The following is a 22,599-nucleotide window of genomic DNA, read 5'->3' as shown; positions in this document are numbered from 1 at the left end:
GTGTGTCTCTGTGTCTCTCTCTCCCTCTGTGTCTCTCTCTCCCTCTGTGTGTCTCTGTGTCTCTCTCTCCCTCTGTGTGTCTCTGTGTCTCTCTCTCCCTCTGTGTGTCTCTCTCTCCCTCTCTTTCTCTGTCACTTTCCCTCTCGATTCGCTTCATAAGATTTATGCTGTATAGCGCTCTGTCGGGTCATCCCACATACACGCACGCACACGCACGCACACACACACACACACACACACACACACACACACACACACACACACACACGCACACACACCACCTACAGCACCGTTAATTCCCCTCAGTCTCACTGTCTCTCATGCCTTTTTGCTTTCTGAGCGTTCATTTGTTGCCTTTCTTTACAGTGCCATGTCTGTCAAACCAACCCTTCCCTCGGTCCCCCCCCTCCCCCCCCCTCTCTTTCTCTCTCTCTCTCTCGGTGTCCACCAGGATATCTCGTTGCGTCATCGGTGTATACGATAGGGTGTAGCCCCGCTCTTGACCCGTTGCCTGAAGTCAGCGCTGTATAGTTTGATGACTTTCACTCTTCTACTGGTCCCTCCTCCCCTCCCTCCCTCCCTCCCTCCCTCCCTTCCATTCCCAGCCTCTTAAATCACAGAAGTGTGAAGCAGCTGGTTGCACACATCTCCCTCACTCTTGGGGTCTCTCTCTCTCTCTCTGTTCTCATTATATCCCTGGATCTCTCTCTCCCATCCTCTTATCCCTCACTGTGTGTCCGTGTTTCCTCCCCCATCATCAGTGAGACATACAGTATCTGGAGGCACAGTGCCGGAGGCCGCATGGTGGCATGCAGTCCGTCTAAATATAGCCCAATATGCTCAGGTTAGTTTATTGTACAGCTGAGAGGGGCAACGTCATACCGTCGTACATTATGTACCTCTTCGTAAAACCTATATACTGTACCTCCGAGTCATTACCAGACATACTGTAGTGTAGCTCACATTACCCCACTGCCTGCATCATTGTTGCAGATGAGAGCGGCAGGTTGAACGGCCCGAAATGCAAACGTAAATAAAGATAATAATGGATAATGTGGCCCTATATCATTACCTGCACACATATCCCATACAAACAGGCTGACTTTCTTCCAGTCGTATTTCATACTCCGTACAGAGCACAATGCCGCACATGCATCACTGCAGCGGCTTTATTGTTGTATTATGGCTCCAGGGATATATTCATGTGCGATGGACTTGCTTGTTTGTGGATGCTTTTAACCAATTACACAGGAAGTCTGTGTGCGCGTGTGTTTGCGTGTATGTGTGTGTGTGTGTGTGTGTGTGTGTCTGTGTGACTGTGTGTGTGCGCGCGCGTGTGTGTGCGAGCGTGTGTGTGTGTCTGTGTGTGCATGCGTGGCACTGCTGACACAGAGACAATGAGTCCCATCATTCAGGCCGTATTGCAGCTTGCTGAGGTGCACATGAGCATGAAAAGTATTGACAGTGAGCTGTTAGCACTATTTAAACTGTGACAGCTAATCCATGACTCTGGTCAGCCGCGCATTCTTCCAGGCGCGTGCATGCGCGTGTGCACCCAGGCACTCACACACACATCACACACAGACACACACACAAGTGATATCTGACCTTTACAGGAAGCGAGGTGGAGATCAACTGACCAGAAGCTACTGTCAATCAATAAGCATCTGTCTAGTCCTCCCTGCTGGCTCCCTCTCTCTCTCTCTCTCTCTCTCTCTCTCTCTCTCTGCCTCCATTGTGTTTGTTTCAATTCGCTCGATATATCTTACTGTGTCGTTAAAGCTGCAATCCATATCTTTCATGTCCTATAGCCGGGATTCGAACCCGGGCTACCCCGTGTGAGCAGCAATTACTTTACTTTTCTCTGCTGAGCTTTTTTTTCACATTTAGAAAAGCGTGCATGTTATTTGTGTTGTTTTGACTTGCTTACAGTAAGTCATAAACTTGTGTTGTTGCTTACAGTAAGTCACATATATATTCCACATTCTATATCTCTTTTCCACACTTCCTGGGGGTCATTGTGGTACCCGCAGTGTTGCTATACCGGCTTTAAACCACATGACATGAACTGTCTGGATATACAAGAACATGAACACATGTGGAGGAGGAGATGAAGGGAGACCAAGAAGATGGAAGGATGAGCAGGCAAGAGAATGGTGAGAGATAAGTAGTTGAGTATGAAAGCGTAGCCTTTTACACACTCGCATGTGTGTGTGTGTGTGTGTGTGTACGCACACACACTCGCACAGAGGGGAGTCGGGAGCTAGGAATAGAATGAAAGGGTGAAAGCCAAAGGAATCAGGGGACAAGTAAAAATAGGGGAGCATTTCTTCATAGCACGAGTCCACAAACACACAAACATACGCGCCAAGCCGCAAACACGCGTGCACACCCGCACACCCGCACGCATGCACGCACGCCTGTACACGCACACCCACACGCACGTGCCATCTCACTAAGATGCGCCATCTTAGTGAACATGGTCTTGATGATAGTGAGCTATCAGCTTTGACATGCATTGTGTGTGTGTGTGTGCGTGCACGCGTGCGTGCCAGAACAGGGAACATTTGGTCCCCTCACATTTTCAAAGGCAGTCATTTGAATTATTATTACAGCCATGGCCAGCTAACACGTATTAGAGTCATCGTTGCCGTACCAAACGTAAACCCATGCAGCCCACAATGTGATCTGAAGTGTGTGTCCAATCCAGTTTTTTTGTTCTATCCTGTTATGCTTTGATAGCACGCATGCAGGCTGCTACTGTGGAGTAGTAGCATATAATAATACGCATTGATCTTTCTGACGAGCTTTGCATTGTCATGCAGGCTACGAGTTATTGAAGATGAGGCACAAGTACAAATGAAACAGCATGTTAAGATCAAATATCCTGTGAAAACATTCTACCATTGCAAGCGATGTGTGTGTGTGTATGTGTGTACATGTGTGTGTGCACGTATGTGCGTGTTGTGTATAAGAGAGACAGACAGAATGAGGGAGAGGTATAGGGAGAGAGTACAAGCGTCGGTCTTTGCAGACAGTGTACAAATAGCTTTGAGTCTTCTAACCTCAGCCAAGTGATTTCATAATTTAGCTCAAACACAGCGATAACAGTAAACGCTGTGTACAGCTGGCTCACTGATATCCGCAAGAGACCTTGTCAGGAGGTAATCCCCCCCCTTCAAAAATGGTTCTGCCGCCCCTGGTGTGTGCGTGTGTGTCTGTGTGTGTGTCTGTGTGTGCGTGCGTGCGCGCCACAGTGAATTCACATGATGAACATCACAGGATGTTGTACGGTATAACAATGCAGTAATTGTCTGACATTAACCATGCATGCTAATTTGAGAAGGCAAGCGTACAAGACCAGTGTGTGTACGTACACTATATAACATTGTGTCAGACCTGCTCTGCATGTCTATACTGTAGCCTACTGTACACACTGCCTGACAATCTGCATAATTGCATTCCTGGCTGCTTTCATTCTAATGGATGTGTGTGTGTGTGTGTGTGTGTGTGTGTGTGTGTGTGTGTGTGTGTGTGTGTGTGTGTGTGTGTGTGTGTGTGTGTGTGTGTGTGTGTGTGTGTGTGTGTGTGTGTGTGTGTGTGTGTGTGTGTGTGTGTGTGTGTGTGTGTGTGTGTGTGTGTGTGTGTGTGTATGTGTCTTTGTACGTATAGCGTATACATTGCGTCAGGCCCACAGAGACAGACTGGTGGTGCACGGCAATAGGTGTTGTCTTCTCGGCTCCCTTGTGCCTGTGAACGCATGCGGAAGGGCGTTTAGCATGTAATGTGTGCAATCAGCGTGAAGATGGGGCATTTAATAATGTGTTGACACAGGCAGTGTACTCAGCCTGCATACACATTGTCTCTTTACTGTATAATGTATAGGCCTATATGTGGACACAGTGAAATACCAGAAGGAATTCCCTCAGAAGGAATCCAACTATAGCAACTGCTTTTGGTGTAATGTTCCGTCTGATAAGCTTTATTATTGACATCAAATGTGGAACATTGGCGCTTTCTAGAGCAAGGATGGCTTCATTTTAGCTCGCTAACATTGACGCTATTTTTTGCATTAACAAAATAGCACACTTCCAGGTCTTAAGATGGTGTATTTTTTCCAGTTTTTCATGTGTTCATGAGGTGACAGTACTGTATTAGCCCCCTTGGTGTGGTTGTTATGTGCAATGATGTATTTGGTTTCTTCCTGGAGGCTGAAACATGCCATTGAAAAAAACAGTGATATTGTGACAACCCCTCCCCCTTGATCATACAACAACAGCTGTGGGTGTGGCTTCAGTTCAGGTGGATCACCAACCATCACCACCTACCAATGCAAACCAGGCATAGTTAATGAACTTGTGGGTCCACATTATGTCCACATAAAAACGACATTTTAACAAATACTGTTTTGAAAATAATTCTTAATTAATTAATTCATAATAATACCTGATGATCGTGTTTTAGGGTGGACAAAAATCACGGCACTCCATCTTTAAGTTATAAGAAAGACCTGGTCCGATCCAGAAGAGCGCAGTTTGCCGGCCACTGCTACAGAGCTGACAATGAGGTTATATCTTCCCTTCTTCTCTGGAGTCCTGCCTCAGGGCAGACCAGAGATAGAAAGCTGTCATTCCCTGATGTCATCGCTAGGGACACATGCTTCAGTAGGCAGGGACTGGGGGTGTCAATGAAGGACTGGGAAGTCTGGCGTAGCATTGTGGAATCCATGATCTTGACCACGGTCGAAAAATGATGATGATAAGACCTGGGTACTACAAAAGACACGCAAAATAGTTAAAAATCTTAGTTGAACTCCTGAGAGTTTACAATGGGAACTATTTGGTTGGATTTAGCAACAATCTCTCTACATGCATTGTATACGGTATGTACATTTGACTGCATATTCAGTGCTTGAGTAAGTGTGTGCCTTGGCCTATGATTGTCTGTCTGTCTGTCTGTCTGTCTGTCTGTCTGTCTGTCTGTCTGTCTGTCTGTCTGTCTGTCTGTCTGTCTGTCTGTCTGTCTGTCTGCCTGCCTGCCTGCCTGCCTGCCTGCCTGCCTGCCTGCCTGCCTGCCTGCCTGCCTGCCTGCCTGCCTGCCTGCATGCATTTATTTATTTATTTATTTTTTATTAGATGCAATTGTGAACAATAGCCAAGTAATACATAGTAAGATACATATCCATTGGCCAATCAAATGGTTCACTGCAGCTCAACAGTCAGTGTTAGGGGTGGCCAGGAGATGCATGCTGGCCTAGATGTGTGCATGCATGTGTGCGTGTGTATGAGACGGCTCCCGTTTGAGTGTGTACACTAGTACTGTGTGTGTGTGTGTGTGTGTGTGTGTGTGTGTGTGTGTGTGCGCTTGTCTGTGCTTCTTCTTTGACTTTTCTCCAACCCCCACAGCCTCTCAGGAGACCAGAGAGTTAGTTAAATATTAAACATCCAATATGGAGACGATCTATGTATGAAGACAGAAAGAGAATCACATTTTGCTGCCTAGACATCAGATGTACTGTGACGGCACACACACACACACACACACACACACACACACACACACACACACACACACACGCACACGCACACGCACACGCACATTGTTCTAATCTCTGTATTTCACTCAGTTCCTGTATTTATTTATTTTTCCCATCACGCAGGCACAGAGACACAGAGATGTGAGCACGCACGCACGCACGCAGACACAGATATATTCATGCATATGAAAATGTGCAGTAGATACACATACGTACATGGCATGTATATGCATTTATGTATGTGCAGGCTATATGTCTCTAATAGACCCCTAGGTGTGGTTATAATATTCAAATATGACTTCCCTGTGTATTTATGGTTTCTTCCTGAAAACTGAAAGCCTTTGAAAGCCTTATATGATCATGTTATAGGGGGGGGGGGGGCTCACAGCCATGAGACATATCAGGAGATATGGTCATTTACATATGCATACAAAAGAGGAAAAGAAAGCCTATGTGTATGCAGTATACAGTAGACCTACATTAACAGTGCATGTACATATACAGTAGACCTACATTAACAGTGCATGTACATATACAGTAGACCTACATTAACTTCTTGTTAAAACAAGAAGATTGGGAGAACCAGAGGGGAGAAAAGGAGGAAGCAACATTGCATATATAATACAGCGCCGTTGATCTCCGTGGTGCCTCCGACTATGCATGGAGCTCCAACAGACGCAGTTGGCCATGATGGCGAGAGGGAAGCCGGGAGGGGGGGGGGCAGTCTCTGTCTCTGCAGCAGTCTCACCACATGCTGAGGGTCTCAGTGTCTCACACAGAGGCAAGGCTTTTATATAAATACAGAACTACTCACATTCAATGGTATTTATGCACGCTCACACGACGCTTAGACACACTATCCTTTTTGCACCACATTTGTGCACACACACGCAAGCACGCACGCACGTCGCACGCACGCACACATATTATACGTACATATACATCATAAATAGAAGCCACAGCTGCATTCATCAGTACCAGCCGAGCACATAAAACCCACACTGAGTTTTGGGCTCAGAGTTAAATCCATCATATCAATCTGTTGCCACGGGACACAGTGCTTACACACTCTGACTATAGGCTGGAGTTCCACAGACGCAGTTGGCCATGTTGGCGAGAGGGAAGCCGGGAGGGGGGAGGCAGTCTCTGTCTGTGCAGCAGCGGCTTGGAGGAGGCTTGGTCACAACCTAAGGCAGAGAGTACCTATAGCTGGAAGTGTCGGGCCGGAAATCAGATGTATTTCCCCCGGGTATACGATCTTTTCCGACCAATCACAGCACTTGTTTCATACACAGAGAATACAAAGACAGATTTCCAGAATTCCAGCACTGTATTCTTCAGCGTAGGTCCTGCCCAGCGTGGTAGTGGCTATAGGGTTGTCCTGATCTTCAGCGTAGGTCCTGCCCAGCGTGGCAGCGGCTATAGGGTTGTCCTGATCCGATCGCGTGATCGGAAATCGGGGGCCGATTACGTCGTTTTCAAATTATCGGAATCGGATTGGGAGCAGAAACATGTGATCGGGACATGCTTGTACCAATACCGGTATTATATCCATATCACTATATTAGACTGGATATTGTCTGTGATTTTGGATATTGCATTGATTGTGATATGGCATAAGTATAAATAACAGATCGGGAAAAATCGGTATCGGTTGATACTCAAAATGAAATGATCGGATCGGGAGCAAATAAACAACAGGATCGGGTCTTCTCTGACATATACAAAGTTGAAAGCCTCTACACTAAGGCGGCGGCGGTGGCTCAGGGGTAGAGTTGCCAGATGGCAACCACAAGGTTGCCAGTTCAAACCCGGGCTGTGTCCTTGAGTGTCCTTGAGCAGACTGAACCCTAATTGCTCCTGATGTGCTAGTTGGTGCCTTGCATGGTTTCCTCCGCCATGTAATGCACAATCTATGTAAAGCGCCTTGGATAAAGACGCTATATAAATGCACCATTTACTAGCGGATTTCAACTGTGTGTGTGTCAGAGAAAACACCTGTAAGTGTAGGAGGTAACAAGTAGGTGTGGGAAAGATTTGGGAACTGGCATCGCTACTGAATTGGGAGAAAGAAAGAAAAGAGAAATGTATTAGTTGGGGTTCTACTCATGTTTTGTGTGTGTGTGTGTAGGCGATGAGAAGTGAAACAGATAGTGAGAGAGAGATGGAGAACTGGAGGAGGCGACAAGTGGGGCACACACTCGTTTGTTGTTGGAAGTAAAAACACTGTTAAATGATTTATTTGTTCCCAGAGACTATAAGTACATTTCCCTCATTAAGAAACATCAGCCAGCATGCAGGAGCCGCCAGACTGTCAAACACACACGCACGGCACACACACTCCACATGCACAGACACACACACACACACACACACACACACACACACACACACACACACAATTGTCCCAGAGTGGAACAGAAGACAGAGATACTGTACAAGCAGATAAAGGGCACGCACGCACACACGCAGGCACACACGCACGCACGCACGCACGCACGCACGCAGAAGTGGGTCAGACTAACCGGCTCAGTCTCACCACATGCTGAGGGTCTCAGTGTCTCACACAGAGGCGAGGCTTTTATATAAATACACTAAAAAACTAAACAGAATAAGTACACTACATGCTTGGACACACTATCCTTTTTGCACCACATTTTGTACACGCACACACACAAACGCACGCACGAACGAACGAACGCACACACGCCTTGCGGTTCCAAAACACATACACACACACACACACACACACACACACACACACACACACACACACACACACACACACACACACACACACACACACACACACACACACACACACACACACACATACAGTATATATACACGTGTACATACATCACAAATAGAAGCCACAGCTGCATTCGTCAGTGTCTACCAGCCGAGCACATAAAACCCACACTGAGAGTTGGGCTCAGAGTTAAATCCATCATATCAATCTGTTGCCACGGGACACAGTGCTTACACAATACACAAAGTTTCTCACAGAGCTGCTCCACACTGAACGTAGCTGACTTCTATTGCTGCTGAGGCATCATGCATCATGCACGCAAACACACAGCCATGCATTCATGGATGCTGACACACCCACGGCACATGTAGCAGTCATGCACACGCACACACGCACGCACGCACGCACGGACGCACGCACGCACGAACAGCATTGATGTTCTAGCTCTAACAACAAGTGCAGAACAAGCACAGCGCTGGGCTGCTGGCCGTAACTAACACCAAACCAACACTGGCTTCCACTGAAGCCTGATTTATGCTCTGTTGTGCGTGCCGTGCAACACCGCATAAATTAAGTATAACCTAGTGCTATAGTATTTGTCTTGTCTGACATTGTTTGGCTACGGCTGTGGGTCTTTTGTGCAATTCTTCTCTGCCTGCTATTTGATTGAACTTCTTTTGGCTTATAGGCTATGGAAGGAATGGAAGCCAGGCCAGATATTACAAAGGTTGTACATCAATTTCATGGCATCATCAGTCACAACATGGGTTGTGTGATCTCGTAGATATGCTTTTTTAAGTATTTTTGCTGAATGCCTGCCTAAAAATGAGTGATCATACATCATCACATTCCGGCCAATCACAATTGGCATCCTCACTTTTCTGACCTCACTTTTTGAGGGGCGCTAGCCCCTCAGCTTTAATGTTTGCCTTTCAACGATGCTTGTTTAAGAAAACGCCATAGACAATAAAGATAAATGTAATGTTTTGAGGACTAAAACAAACATTAGCACCCGCGTTGCTTAAACAAACATTATGTTGTTGATGATAAGAGCGCCCCTCACTTCACACAGGTGTGATTTCTATCCTCAAATCCAATCCAGCTAATCACTTGTGGCGTCCTCGGGTTTCTGTCCTCAGTTATTATCCTCAATATATTGCTCAGCCAATCAAATCATCGCTATGGGGTGCACTGCTCAGCCAATCAAATCATCGCGATGGGCTACACACAACACACAACGCTGGGCATAGGAGGGGCTAGCGTCGCTCAAAACTAGGGACGCTATAGGTTAGGTTCCATGCTATTGTCAAACTGGTCAACTGTTGCATGCAGGTATTGTGTGCCAAAAACAGCCGATCTACAGTACAAGCATCGCAGTGGGACACGACGCGCCGTGAGCTTAATGTACATTGACTACTGCGCGTAAATAAGTATAACTGTACAATAGCCCTTTGTCGCAGTGAAGGCTGTCAGAATTGAATTATAATATATTCATTTTCCTCCTTTCCCTCACAAGGCTGAGCACAAGAACACACAGAACTCAGACCGCTTCAATGTACAGTGTTGTGTACAGTATATGTATCCGCCCCACATCCTAACAGGGACATTCATTCAGATGTACAGTGTTGTGTATATGTATCCTATCCGCCCCACATCCTAACAGGGACATTCATTCAGACCTCAGCCTCCGCAAACTCAACGCGGAGATCTCAATCAATGCCAACATCAGCAATAAAATCTCCAATTTTCACATCCAGAGCATGAAGGGATGGGGGGGGGGGGGGGGGGGTGGACAGCAGGGGGTGTCTGTATCTCGTCACTCACCGAGGGGGTAAATAAATGACTAACTATTCCAGACTGGGAAGATTAATGGTGGGAGTATATTTTACACAGACGCCCCCTCAGTAAACAAACAAGAAGCAGGCCGGATGCAGTAGTACATGAGGTGGGGGATTAAGAGGGAGGATGAGGAGAAGTCGGAGAGGAGGGGGGGGGGGGGGGGGGGACGACGACAAGGAGGCAAAGTAGGAGCAGAGGAGGCGGGAAAGAGAGCATATAGGAGCAAGGGAATGAGGAGAACCGTTGGCGGAGTAATGAGGAGCAGTTAGAAGAGGAGGGAAGATTTGTCCGAGCAGAGAGAACGAGTAGGCAGGGACTTTCTCATAAGGGCCGATTTGTTTGCTTCGTCTGTTTACTGCGCTGGACTGCAGTGTTATTTATTGTACTCTTATGTAGTGTGCGTAATGTACTGAGGTGTAATGTATTACGGCGTAATGTCTTGTCTTGTACGTTAGTCTATTCGATTTATTTCAATGTTGCTATAGTGCATGCCAAGACACTTATATTATAGTTAGAGTAGTCTCTCGAGCCAGACTGGTTGCTCACACATTTTTCAAATGCTTCGTAGATTGTGGAATAGTTGGTCTTGGCTTGGGAGACTACATATAGAGCTATACTGTAGTGTAATGAACTATAGTTTATTTATCCCAGTTTTTTTATCCCACGATTTTGGAATCCATTTTTTCACCCGTGTTAATTATCTAATGTAATCCTGGGCGCTACACTTCCTCTGCCAACCTGTGGGGGGGGGGGCAGCGGACTGCTTCCTTCTATGCATGAGGAGTCCAAGCTGCTTCTTTTCACCTGACAGGGGGGAGTTTGCAGTTCTTTCTACGTTACCAGGTTGGAACTGTATCATTGAAGGCAACTCAAATGGCTCTGCAGTAGTACTCTGCAGTAGTAGTAGTGGTAGTAGTAGGAGCCATTCTGACAAGAATTTTGCCCTTTCTGCTTCAGTCGGAGTCTGTCAAGCAGTAACAATCAACATATTCTGTAAGATATCAACCGAACAGCTTCATCATGAGTAAATGCAAGTTTAAACAATAAAGGGCTTGAGGAAAGCGATTAAAACCCATGCATCCTGGTATAAATGTCTCCAAAGCCTGATTAAATATATTTATTTTTGTTGCAAGTTTGGTCTTCTGGTAGCCTTTAAAATGTCTTACTGTAACTGTAACTTCCTGGTACCTGCAGACAGTGCAGAGACGAGATACGTGTACTGTACTGTACTGTACTGTACTGTACTGTACTGTACTGTACTGTACTGTACTGTACTGTACTGTACTGTACTGTACTCAGTGGGATCAGACCGTTAGACCACTGTACTGTTTCTGTTGCACTCAGCCGATGAAGGGTTGCATTGACGCAGAGCTTTCCACTTGGCTTCATCATTTACATCACATGAAGTAATGTGTGTTTGGGAAGGGGGTGAAGCAAGTGTGGAAGGTTTCGCTGTATACTCGTGTACACAGTTTTCTCTAAATCGCTACAGTGTGTGAAATATGAAACCTGTGTTAGGTAAACAAAACATGGTTAACTGGAAAGCCTGATTGACTTTATCCGTAGCATCTGCGACACTTTGCTGCATTGTCTGAAGGAAGTCAAACCAAAATTAGTTTTATTCTTATACTATATAAGAATTATATACTATACACATTACACAATATGTAACAATAAAGTACAACCTTGAACGTTGTGAGCCTGTAGGTTGTGACAATTACTTTCTTAAATAATGATTATTATTTTTATTTTTAACTAAAATCGGTACCTTTTCTCTTGTCAGGTTTGACTACCAGGAGCTTCTCCACAACTCAACCTTCTGCTTGGTACCTCGGGGGCGACGTCTGGGCTCATTCCGCTTCCTGGAGTCACTGCAGGTAAAACAAATTACATGTTTCTCATTGCATCATCTCACCGTACTCTATAACAGTATTCATTATAATTAGAACGGGAAGGTCACGCAAACTTTACAAAGAAGCAGTCTCTTTCCACCTACTGTATTATGCTAGCATACCACACAAAAAGTACTCTGTGTACCACACACTCGTCATTGTATACTCGTGGGTAAGCTTGCAATTCGGGCAGATTTGGGTCAGAAGAAACAAATCACAGATGGGTGTGGGTGGATAAAGTTATGAGATAAAGTTATCTCATACATTTGCATACGTTCCCATATCTTCCTCTGCTTTAAATGTTACTTCATGCAGATTCAGGTCAATTGTATATATTTCCAACACATCAGACTAGTTGTGTTTTTTTTGTGTGTGTTTTAGTAAGGCGGATCTGTCCGACTTTTCATTTAATTTCATCATCATCATCAAGATTGGCTTCCAAAGTTGGCAGGGGTGGCCCGTTTTGAACAAAATGCCTCAAATCATGAATGCCATTCAATCATGATTGACATTCCCACTTGGCCCAGGAAGAAATGCCACCCTAAATGTTTCTAATCGGCCGCATGGTGGCACGATAACAGGCTCTTGATCCATCGGTGATACAATAAAAATATTCCCCTTTGGACTCCATGGTTCATTACGGAACTCTTAAAATATGCCACCCACATTTCCCCCTTACAAGTTTTCCGCCACGTTGTGGTATCTTTGCAAAGCACTGTTTTTGCTACTAGGTTTGTAAAAAATCTCATCCAAATTGCTACACATTATCTCTGGGATCAAAATGTATGAGTTAGATTGTTCAGATTCCATTCCATTCCAAGTGGCTATGAACGAAGTTTGCGGACCACTGGGTCGGCAACCCGGCCAGGCAGAGACCTGTGCTCCAAGGAGAACACCTTTCTAGTTCACAATATTCTTTTCAGCAAAAGGCCGATGCACACCTCAGAAGGCTAGTGACAGGTGCGTAGTAGCTAGGTGCGTAGGGCAATAGAGCATACTTAAAAAGGGTATCTTTGAAAAACAAAGAAAGGGTCCCGAACACTGTCAGACACTTGCCAAAATGTTGCTCTTTATTGGGTCGACGTTTCGGTCGATTAGACCTTCATCATGACAGACAATGTCTGTTCCATGGATGAACTGTAATACTGATAATGTACATGCGTTCCACAGGGGCCCAGCCAATCATAATCAAGCAGCGGAACTATCCATTTAATTATATAAACTACATTATGTAAACTACATTATAAACGTTACTGTCGGGCAGAAACCTCTTCGTCACACAAAAGTAGCAAAAATAGCAGCTCAAAAACGCATCGCGATGTGACACGTTTTCGACACAAGCTCGAGGTTTCCACCTGACAGCAATGATACACTACTATACCTGGTAAAATGTCGACCCATGATACACTACTATACCTGGTAAAATGACGACCAATGATACACTACTATACCTGGTAAAATGACGACCAATGATACACTACTATACCTGGTAAAATGTCGACCGATGATACACTACTATACCTGGTCAAATGTCGACCGATGATACACTACTATACCTGGTCAAATGTCGACCGATGATACACTACTATACCTGGTCAAATGTCGACCGATGATACACTACTATACCTGGTCAAATGTCGACCGATGATACACTACTATACCTGGTCAAATGTCGACCGATGATACACTACTATACCTGGTCAAATGTCGACCGATGATACACTACTATACCTGGTAAAATGTCGACCCATCCTGTATTTTACAGAATGTGCATGCTGGAATTGTTTGTTTTTTACAATGAGCTGCATCTGTACACACCATATGTCAACATGGCGCTCGCCAACGCAGCACTGACCACAGCATCTGCCCAAACTTTACAACAATGCAAATGACACTTTTCCAGGAACCAAGCCCCAGTGCACTGTTTGTGATACAGCTCATATACTGTTCAGTAAACAGCCAAGTTTGCAGGATGAAGAATGCTAATGTCCTAGAATTACACTTCCACTTCCGTGGTTTATATAATCTTTGGGTTATTGACACCGTAATGGTCACATCTGTAGACATTTTCCCCGTGTTGTGTTAAGCGCATATCGAGCCATAAAAACTTAATTGTCCTAGCCTTTTAAACTGAAATTGGCCAACACAAACAACGGAGCCATACATAAACATCCACTTTTCTCAGACACGCATACACAGCAAAATCCTCAGTGTTAATTCGTCCATTTGTACACTTTCAGAGTTAAATGAACTCTTGAGTATTTTACTGTGTACTGGTTGCACACCTACAGGCACACACTGACGTGTACGCGCAGACTCGCACAAATTCAAGCAGATGTAAACCCATTCATTACATCCAGTGCAAGGACACAACAACAGTATAAAAGACCCAAACTCAATGGAGTGAATAGGAGTTCACGGGTCTATTTTTAAGACTTAAATGAATGCCACCCATGTTGATGGTCTCACACCAGGGCTGGAAACAGTGGCTGTTTTTAGTTTTACCTAACACTGAACTCACTGGCTACAATGGGCCCTGGCCCCATCTCTCTCTCTCTTGGGCTCTGTGTCTGTGTGTGTGTGTGTGTGTGTGTGTGTGTGTGTGTGTGTGTGTGTGTGTGTGTGTGTGTGGGTGGGTGCGTGGGTGCGTGCGTGCGGTCCGGAAGCCACAGGGGTGCCAGCCTGCCACACTGCTGATCACTGCTGAATGGACAAATCCACACTCAACACTCTCCGTTTGGCACCATCTTCCCATCTTTTTTTTCTCTCACTCTTTCTCCTGCTCTGTCCCTTTTCCTCCACTGTCGGTCACAGTCTCTCTCCTCAAATCTTCTATTTTCTACTTTCTCTCTCCCTCCTCCTGTCCTGTCCTGCCTCCTTCTCTCTCTCCTCCTGTCCTGCCTCCTTCTCTCTCTCTCCTCCTGTCCTGCCTCCTTCTCTCTCTCCTCCTACCCTGCCTCCTTCTCTCTCTCCTCCTACCCTGCCTCCTTCTCTCTCTCCTCCTACCCTGCCTCCTTCTCTCTCTCCTCATGCCCTGCCTCCTTCTCTCTCTCCTCCTACCCTGCCTCCTTCTCTCTCTCCTCCTACCCTGCCTCCTTCTCTCTCTCCTCCTACCCTGCCTCCTTCTCTCTCTCTCCTCCTACCCTGCCTCCTTCTCTCTCTCCTCCTACCCTGCCTCCTTCTCTTGCACTTTTCCATTCAAGACACTTTAAGATTTGCAAGATCTTGCTTTTTTTGTGTGTGCCAACCAAGCCCACAAAAGAACAGGCAATTACCAAGTGTGGTAGGAAACTCACTGGCTGCCTCTGTTCCAACACACACACACACACACACACACACACACACACACACACACACCCTGGCACTCCTCGTTCCCCTTTCGGTGTCGTCCAATGAAAACAGCCCAGAAACGGTACTATACGCGGCACATTTTGTGGTGTCACGCTGAGACAGGCAGGGGGCTCAGAGGACGACCCACGCCAGAGGGCCTCCCCTCTGAGAGAGGCAGGGGGCTCAGAGGACGACCCACGCCAGAGGGCCTCCCCTCTCGGGGAGAGGACTCAGACGTCACTTCAACCGAGGACGAGGAGGCTTCGGCTCACAAGCCCTATGTTGCCTTACCTGTGGAGACCATATACGCACGCACACACGCACACGCACGCACGCACGAACACTCACACGTGCACACACACACACACACACACACACACACACACACACAAACAAAGCAAATGCTTGTCTATCTGAGTGGTTTTCTTGATGTAACACTGGAACAGGGAAGCCCCACAGGGACAGAGACACTGTGTTTCTGCTACTCCTTAATTAGAATAAATAAAATACTCCCAGACTTATCAGCACTCCAGACCAGACCATGGCAAGCTTTTTAGAGACGGATGAGTGGGGGGTGCATAACGAAGAGAGAGAGTGAGTGAATGTGTGCGGATGTGGGTTTGAGTTTGGGGCCAATGTTGAAGCAATGGAGCACGATAAGGAGAGAGAGAGAGAGGGGGGGGGGGGGATCAGAAAGCAAGGAAGTAGAACAGCATCAACAACCATCAGTAAACAGAGGGAATGCGGCAACATCCCATCTTCAATAAAGCATGATGCCTCTCTCTGACTGTCCACCCCCCCTCACCCCCCCCCTCTCCCTGACTGTCCACCCCCCCTCACCCCCCCCCCCTCTCCCTGACTGTCCGCCCCCCCTCACCCCCCCCTCTCCCTGACTGTCCACCCCCCCTCACCCCCCCCTCTCCCTGACTGTCCCCCCCCACCCTCCTCTCCCTGACTGTCCACCCCCCCCCTCTCCCTGACTGTCCCCCCCCACCCTCCTCTCCCTGACTGTCCACCCCCCCCCCTCTCCCTGACTGTCCCCCCCCCACCCTCCTCTCCCTGACTGTCCACCCCCCCCCTCTCCCTGACTGTCCGCCCCCCCTCACCCCCCCCCCTCTCCCTGACTGTCCGCCCCCCCTCACCCCCCCCTCTCCCTGACTGTCCACCCCCCCTCACCCCCCCCTCTCCCTGACTGTCCCCCCCCACCCTCCTCTCCCTGACTGTCCACCCCCCCCCTCTCCCTGACTGTCCCCCCCCACCCTCCTCTCCCTGACTGTCCACCCCCCCCCCTCTCCCTGACTGTCCGCCCCCCCTCACCCCCCCCCTCTCCCTGACTGTCCGCCCCCCCTCACCCCCCCCCTCTCCCTGACTGTCCCCCCCACCCTCCTCTCCCTGACTGTCCCCCCCCACACCCCCACCCTCCCCCATGCACCCTCCTCTCCCTGACTGTCCCCCCCCACACCCCCACCCTCCCCCATGCACCCTCCTATCCCTGACTGTCCCCCCCACACCCCCACCCTGCTTGTGCAACCTTTCTCTTTTTCTGTTTTTCCCCTAAACCTCCATCAATCTCCATCCATCTCCCCTATACCTCCTTTAACGTCGTCTCCATGGCTATACTCGATTAGAAGACTAAGGGGTCTGCCCCCCTGTGTGTGTGTGTGTGTGTGTGTGTGTGTGTGTGTGTGTGTGTGTGTGTGTGTGTATGTATGTGCGTGCGTGCGTGCGTCTGACAGTAGCGCGGCGGCCTCTTAAGAACGCCCAAGGCGCCGAGGGAACTGAGCGATGGAGGACTGTGACTCCTTCCATCCTCCAACAGGGATCTTACACACGCGTGTGCGTGATGTGTGCGTGCCTGCATGCGTGCGTGCGTGCACACACTTGCACACAACATTGATCATAATTGTCTGCTCGGCATTGAGCTACTGTATCCCGGTGCCAAGCAGAACATTGCATACATACTGTAGTGTTGCGATCATGCAGCCGAGGTATGTGGCGTTTGGTTTGTTTACAGCTGGGGACCACGCATGCCTTCAGGGCCGGGAGACCCCGAGTGAACCCGTTTCACAGCTGATCTCAGCTAACTGCCATTTGTTTAGTTTGCTGAATTTGTTGCCAGATATTGATCTGTGTTGTTTTGTTGTTTGTGTTGTTGTTTATACTTGCTTTTGTTTATGTCGCTTTGTCATTTTTGTAGAACGTTAAAAATAAAATCGTTGCCCGATTCATACATTGTCTCATCGTAAATAGCAGACTTACAAGCTCACAACGCGTATAGTGGATGTGTGTGGCTCGTCGGCGTGAGCTTGTAGGTCTGCCATGGTCGCCCCAGGTGGAGCATAAATCAGCCTTAGGGGTTTTACTTTTAAATGAGGTTTCCTTAATCACTTATAACCACATGAACCCTACAGTACAGTATGTGCATCCCTATTCTGGGCACGTTATCATAGCCCAACATTTGGCAAGAATGAATGAATGGTTTATTTCGATCCATTCAGTTAGACAATTTCAACACGACCGAAAAGGAATAGGCATGAAGCTTATAGCTTATGTATGCCTATCCTGAACATTCATCAAAAATACATTGACGAGCTCACAACGTAATTGGCTACTTTTGGCGACGAGATGAAAAGGAGGGGTACAAGTACAGACGCCAAAGTATAGGGTTTAATATAAGCGGTTATAAGCCCCATACAGTTTGTCATAACATGACGAAGAGGAAAAGATAGCCGTCAAGCTCACAAGCTGTAGTACAAACGAGGTGTTTAGTACAAGGTGTTTTTATGATGCAACACCTTGTAAATCTGCGTGTTTCAATCTGTATTGTAGAGAACGTTCAACCATTTGTTTTACAATGATTCATTCATTATAATGAATGCTGCATTATAATGACATGCCCCAAATAGGGATACCAGTAGGGATGTAACGATACATTTTAACAGCTATCAATCATACCAGGGTTAAATTGGTTAGTTTAACACGTTTGACCTCACGTGTGTGTGTGTGTGTGTGTGTGTGTGTGTGTGTGTGTGTGTGTGTGTGTGTGTGTGTGTGTGTGTGTGTGTGTGTGTGTGTGTGTGTGTGTGTGTGTGTGTGTGTGTGTGTGTGTGTGTGTGTGTGTGTGTGTGTGTGTGTGTGTGTGTGTGTGTGTGTGTGTGTGTGTGTGTGTGTGTGCGTGCGTGCGAACAGGCGGCCTGTATCCCAGTGTTGCTGAGTAATGGCTGGGAGCTCCCCTTCTCTGATGTGATACAGTGGAACCAGGCAGTCATCGAGGGGGACGAGAGGTTACTGCTGCAGGTAACGCAAACACACGCATGGACAGACGTAAGCGCGGGTTATAGGCTTTATTGGCATGAGAAAACATTTACATGTATGCCAAAGCATAAGTGGAGCCAAACAATCAGAACAAATATAATGTATGTACAATGAAACGGGACCAAGCTGTAAACAGAGCTCTCTCTGTGTCTCTCATGCTGCCTCCATGCTGCCCCTGTGCATGCAGCCGTCATCTCGCTCCCTCACAAATCACATTATGTCCAGTTCTGGATCGATCCGCGGGACACAGGAACCGCCTCTCAGCTAATGAACAGGAATAAGCCCGGGGAGCACAGAGGAGCACACGTTTTCAAATCGCTACAGAATTGGCTGAAATGAAATGGGATTGACCTTATCAAGGACCGCTGCCACCCACTTTACACACGTACAAACATTCTATACACATGCACATGCACTGTCACGTGCACTCACACACACGCACGCACGCACACACACACTTTCAGACTTTCAGTTGCGGTGCGAGGTTAAGGATGAGTGAGGCTGAGTTTTTGAAGGGCTCTTGAAGACGGCTGTTGAATGAGGCCAGACAGTTCAGACAGGCTGACGACCACACAGAGGACAAGATGTCCTTTAGATCCGCCGATCGAGAAGAGAAGAGGCAGGGAGGAGGAGGAGGAGGAGGAGGAGGAGGGGGGGGGGGGGGACAAGCAGGGAGGGAGTTGCTTGGAAGAGAGACATGGACGGAGAGAGAGAGAGAGAGAGAGAGAGAGAGAGAGAGAGAGAGAGAGAGGGATTGTTGATGCCACGGATGAGATGTGGAGGAGAAGACAGAGCGACGGGTTGAGGCAGGGAGTAAGGGACAGAGATAAGGGAACAGAATCAAAGGATGGGGAGAGCGAGAGAGAGAGAGAGAGAGGAATAGGCCTACCCGGGCTCTTCTTCATAGATGAGGCTCTGGGTTTATAGGAGTTATGCTGCTGGCACTTTGTTCACCGCTGCTTTCCTCCAATTAGACGGAACCACTGGGATTAACTCTCCAAAGCCAATGAATCAATTTAGATAATTCACTCAAAACCCTCGACCCAGTCTTATTATCTAATTAAGGTCTAAGTACCTAAAAACGCCGGGACAACGTATCCCAAACTCTTCTCCCTTCTGGTTCCAAAACCTGCCGTAGCACTTGCCCTAACACATTTCTTTATATCACTCGTTTTTGGTTTTTCCCTCCCCTTCCCCATCCTTCCCCCCCAGTTATCGTCGCATTTATTTTTTTCTTCCATAGAGATAAAATGTTATTTTAACCAATTTGCATGATGGACTATGTGAATAGTAGGAATTTAACATGCCCCTCAAAACATCATATTCCCATGAGGCCAAGGTTTATTTTTTTCATTTCCTTTTCTGCTAAAGCAAGTAAAGCAACAAGCTATATATCCTAAGATGATTTATATTTATATTAGGATAAATGTGTGCACTTAGAGTGGGGAGGAGGCTAATTCACTTCTGCTTTATATTTTACTCATGATCAGAGCTTCCGTTGCTCCAGACTGTATGAAGGAAGCGTTTGAAAATTGTGAGAGGCAAGAGTCTGGCAACGAGAGACTACACCTGCAGTCCTACTGCTGGACAATTAGTATTTCCTGAAGTATTAGTACTAATAATAAGTACAACATTTGCCTTGGCCTAGCAGAGATTGTGACTTGGAAGAGGGGTAGAGATGCCCTATCTTGTCTGCGCCTTACCCATTAATCCCTAAACTTCTTTGCCATATTTTACTATCTTTGAAAAACATTTTAAAATAGTTCAACTAGCCAATCTACATCGACACGTTGTGAGTTTGTAGATCGGCTATTTGAACTATTTAAGGGGGGACACTCCCTCCCCGTGACAGCTAGAGTAGCTACAGTATGTACTAATGTCCCTTTCTGTCCTCTCTGTCCTCTCTGTGTCCTCTGTCTCTGTGTCCAGGTGCCGTCCACAGTGAGGGCGGTGGGGAACGAGAGAATCCTGGCTCTGAGACAGAAGACCCAGATGTTGTGGGAGGCTTACTTCTCCTCTGTGGACAAGATAGTCCTCACCACACTGGAGGTCAGTCTGACACAAGTCACACGACGCACGCACGCACGCACACACACATACTCTCTCCCCATGCCTTCGGCCTGGTGGAGACAAAAAACCCAGTAAAAAAATACGTCAAGAAAATGTCATGGCCTTGAAAACCTTGAAAATGTTGTCTTCATAGAGATGCTTTTAAATAGGAACTTCATGTAAACTATGTCAGTTCCATTGATCCAAGTGGGAGCATAATCGTTTGATTGATCAAATTGATTGATTGATGAAATTAAATGAAACACACTGTTAATGCACGTGGACCACCCGTCAGACAGATGGGTCTGACCCGAGGTGGGCCGTGAATGCCTGAAAGGACACTGGTTCAGAAAAAGGTTAGGAACCTGTGTCACCAGGCAGGCTTATGTTTTTGTATATTTTTACATACGCCCCCAGCATCTCCCTTGGTAGCTAAATTGCATGCGAAATATGTGAGGAAACGCCAAATTTCACTGCCCTCGCTCAGCTTTGTGAAACCTGAAACACATCAGCCCACTGAAGGTTCGGCTTTGCACTGAGATACTGAAATGCAGACCATTTATGTGTGTGTGGGAAAAACTCTGTCCGCCCCTGGTGTTATTGGCTGCTGGCGGGTTTAAAGATAAAGACGAGAGGTTTCTGGAGGTTGGCGATAAGCTGCTTATGTACATACAGCGTGTAGGGGGGAACCTCTCTCCCATGGGAGACAGCTGTGCACTGAGCCTGAGGTTAATGAGTCTCTGGGCCCGAGTGGATGATGTGCATCATGCTGGGGCTGCTGATACACTGACGCCTGCTGGCGGAAGTGGGGAAGTGCATTAAGCACTATATATTACCAGACAAGTGAAGTGACTGCCATTGTTGGAAGTAGTAGTGGTACTCAGATCATAAATGTTTTTGCTCAAGTAAAAGTATTCAAAGTTGGCATCAAATATAGGCGTACTACCAAAGTACCAAAAACACAGAGATGGCCGATCTACAAGCTCACAATGCATCACATCGCGACGTGAGCTGAATTACAGTGAATTAATTAATGAATCATGGCGGCCAAACGGTACCGTTAAAGTATCAATGAAATACTCAAATAAAGTAAAGGTACCTCAGAATTATACTTAATTACAGTACTTGTGTAAACATACATTTCCCACCACTGGAGGTGGGGAAGCTTGCATTGATCACAGTGCTGTCAGAGACACTGACTGTACGTCGCACAGTGTGATTGATCGCACTGTGACTGAACTGCCAGTGCACGTGTTCCATTCTGACCTGAGATCAGATTCATACGAGGTTTCCACTGGACACACACTGGTCTGATTAACCCATTCTGACCTGAGATCAGATTAAAAAAATGTCAGTCGTTCTTCGATTTTTCAAAAATAACAGACCTACAAGCTCGTATGAGCTTGTAGATCTGCTATTTTTCAATAGCTAAAGCATAACATGATGCTAACACCAAATGGGTTCCCGTTCAGAATGGGTTAAACATTCGATAAAAGAAGGCAACATGGCAGGAGTTCCAACTTAATAATGCTCAGCTTGGTGTGAAGATGAGGAAACTGCCAAAATGCTCTTCCTTTGTCTTTGACGCTCCAGATGTGCAGACATCTGTCATCACACAAGCTCCAGTTTTAGCCCATCGGGGAATAATAATACAGCAAAAGTAATTAGAAGAAGTACATACTGAATGATGAATATTGATAACAACATCAAGAGACGTGTAAAGTAATTATAAATGCAGTGCAAATGATGACAACTGTTCTGGTGTAGCATGAATATAGATAGACACTATGCAGGAGTTCACGTGTATGTGTTAAATTGATAAGATTGATTCTAATATCCACGTGGGTACATGCACAAACACAGCCCTCATAGGACATGTCATTGCC

The 22,599-nt window shown here is 46.7% G+C and overlaps 1 protein-coding gene across 3 annotated transcripts in view; it reads left to right on the top strand.

Annotated features, from left to right (window-relative positions):
• The window catches only part of ext1c (exostoses (multiple) 1c), a 109,894-nt gene that overhangs the window by 74,590 nt on the left and 12,705 nt on the right, over positions 1-22,599 (top strand). For all 3 annotated transcript variants that reach the window (XM_080787028.1, XM_080787029.1, XM_080787027.1), the window contains exons 3-5: positions 11,911-12,004; positions 18,539-18,646; positions 20,594-20,713. In XM_080787028.1, coding sequence (XP_080643154.1) covers positions 11,911-12,004; positions 18,539-18,646; positions 20,594-20,713 — 322 coding nt within the window. The remainder of the gene's footprint in view (positions 1-11,910; positions 12,005-18,538; positions 18,647-20,593; positions 20,714-22,599) is intronic.

Source organism: Protomyctophum bolini (assembly GCF_963924005.1).
Source record: "Protomyctophum bolini genome assembly, chromosome: 17".
NCBI classification, from domain to species: domain Eukaryota; kingdom Metazoa; phylum Chordata; class Actinopteri; order Myctophiformes; family Myctophidae; genus Protomyctophum; species Protomyctophum bolini.
This window is presented reverse-complemented; position numbering and strand designations above follow the sequence as displayed.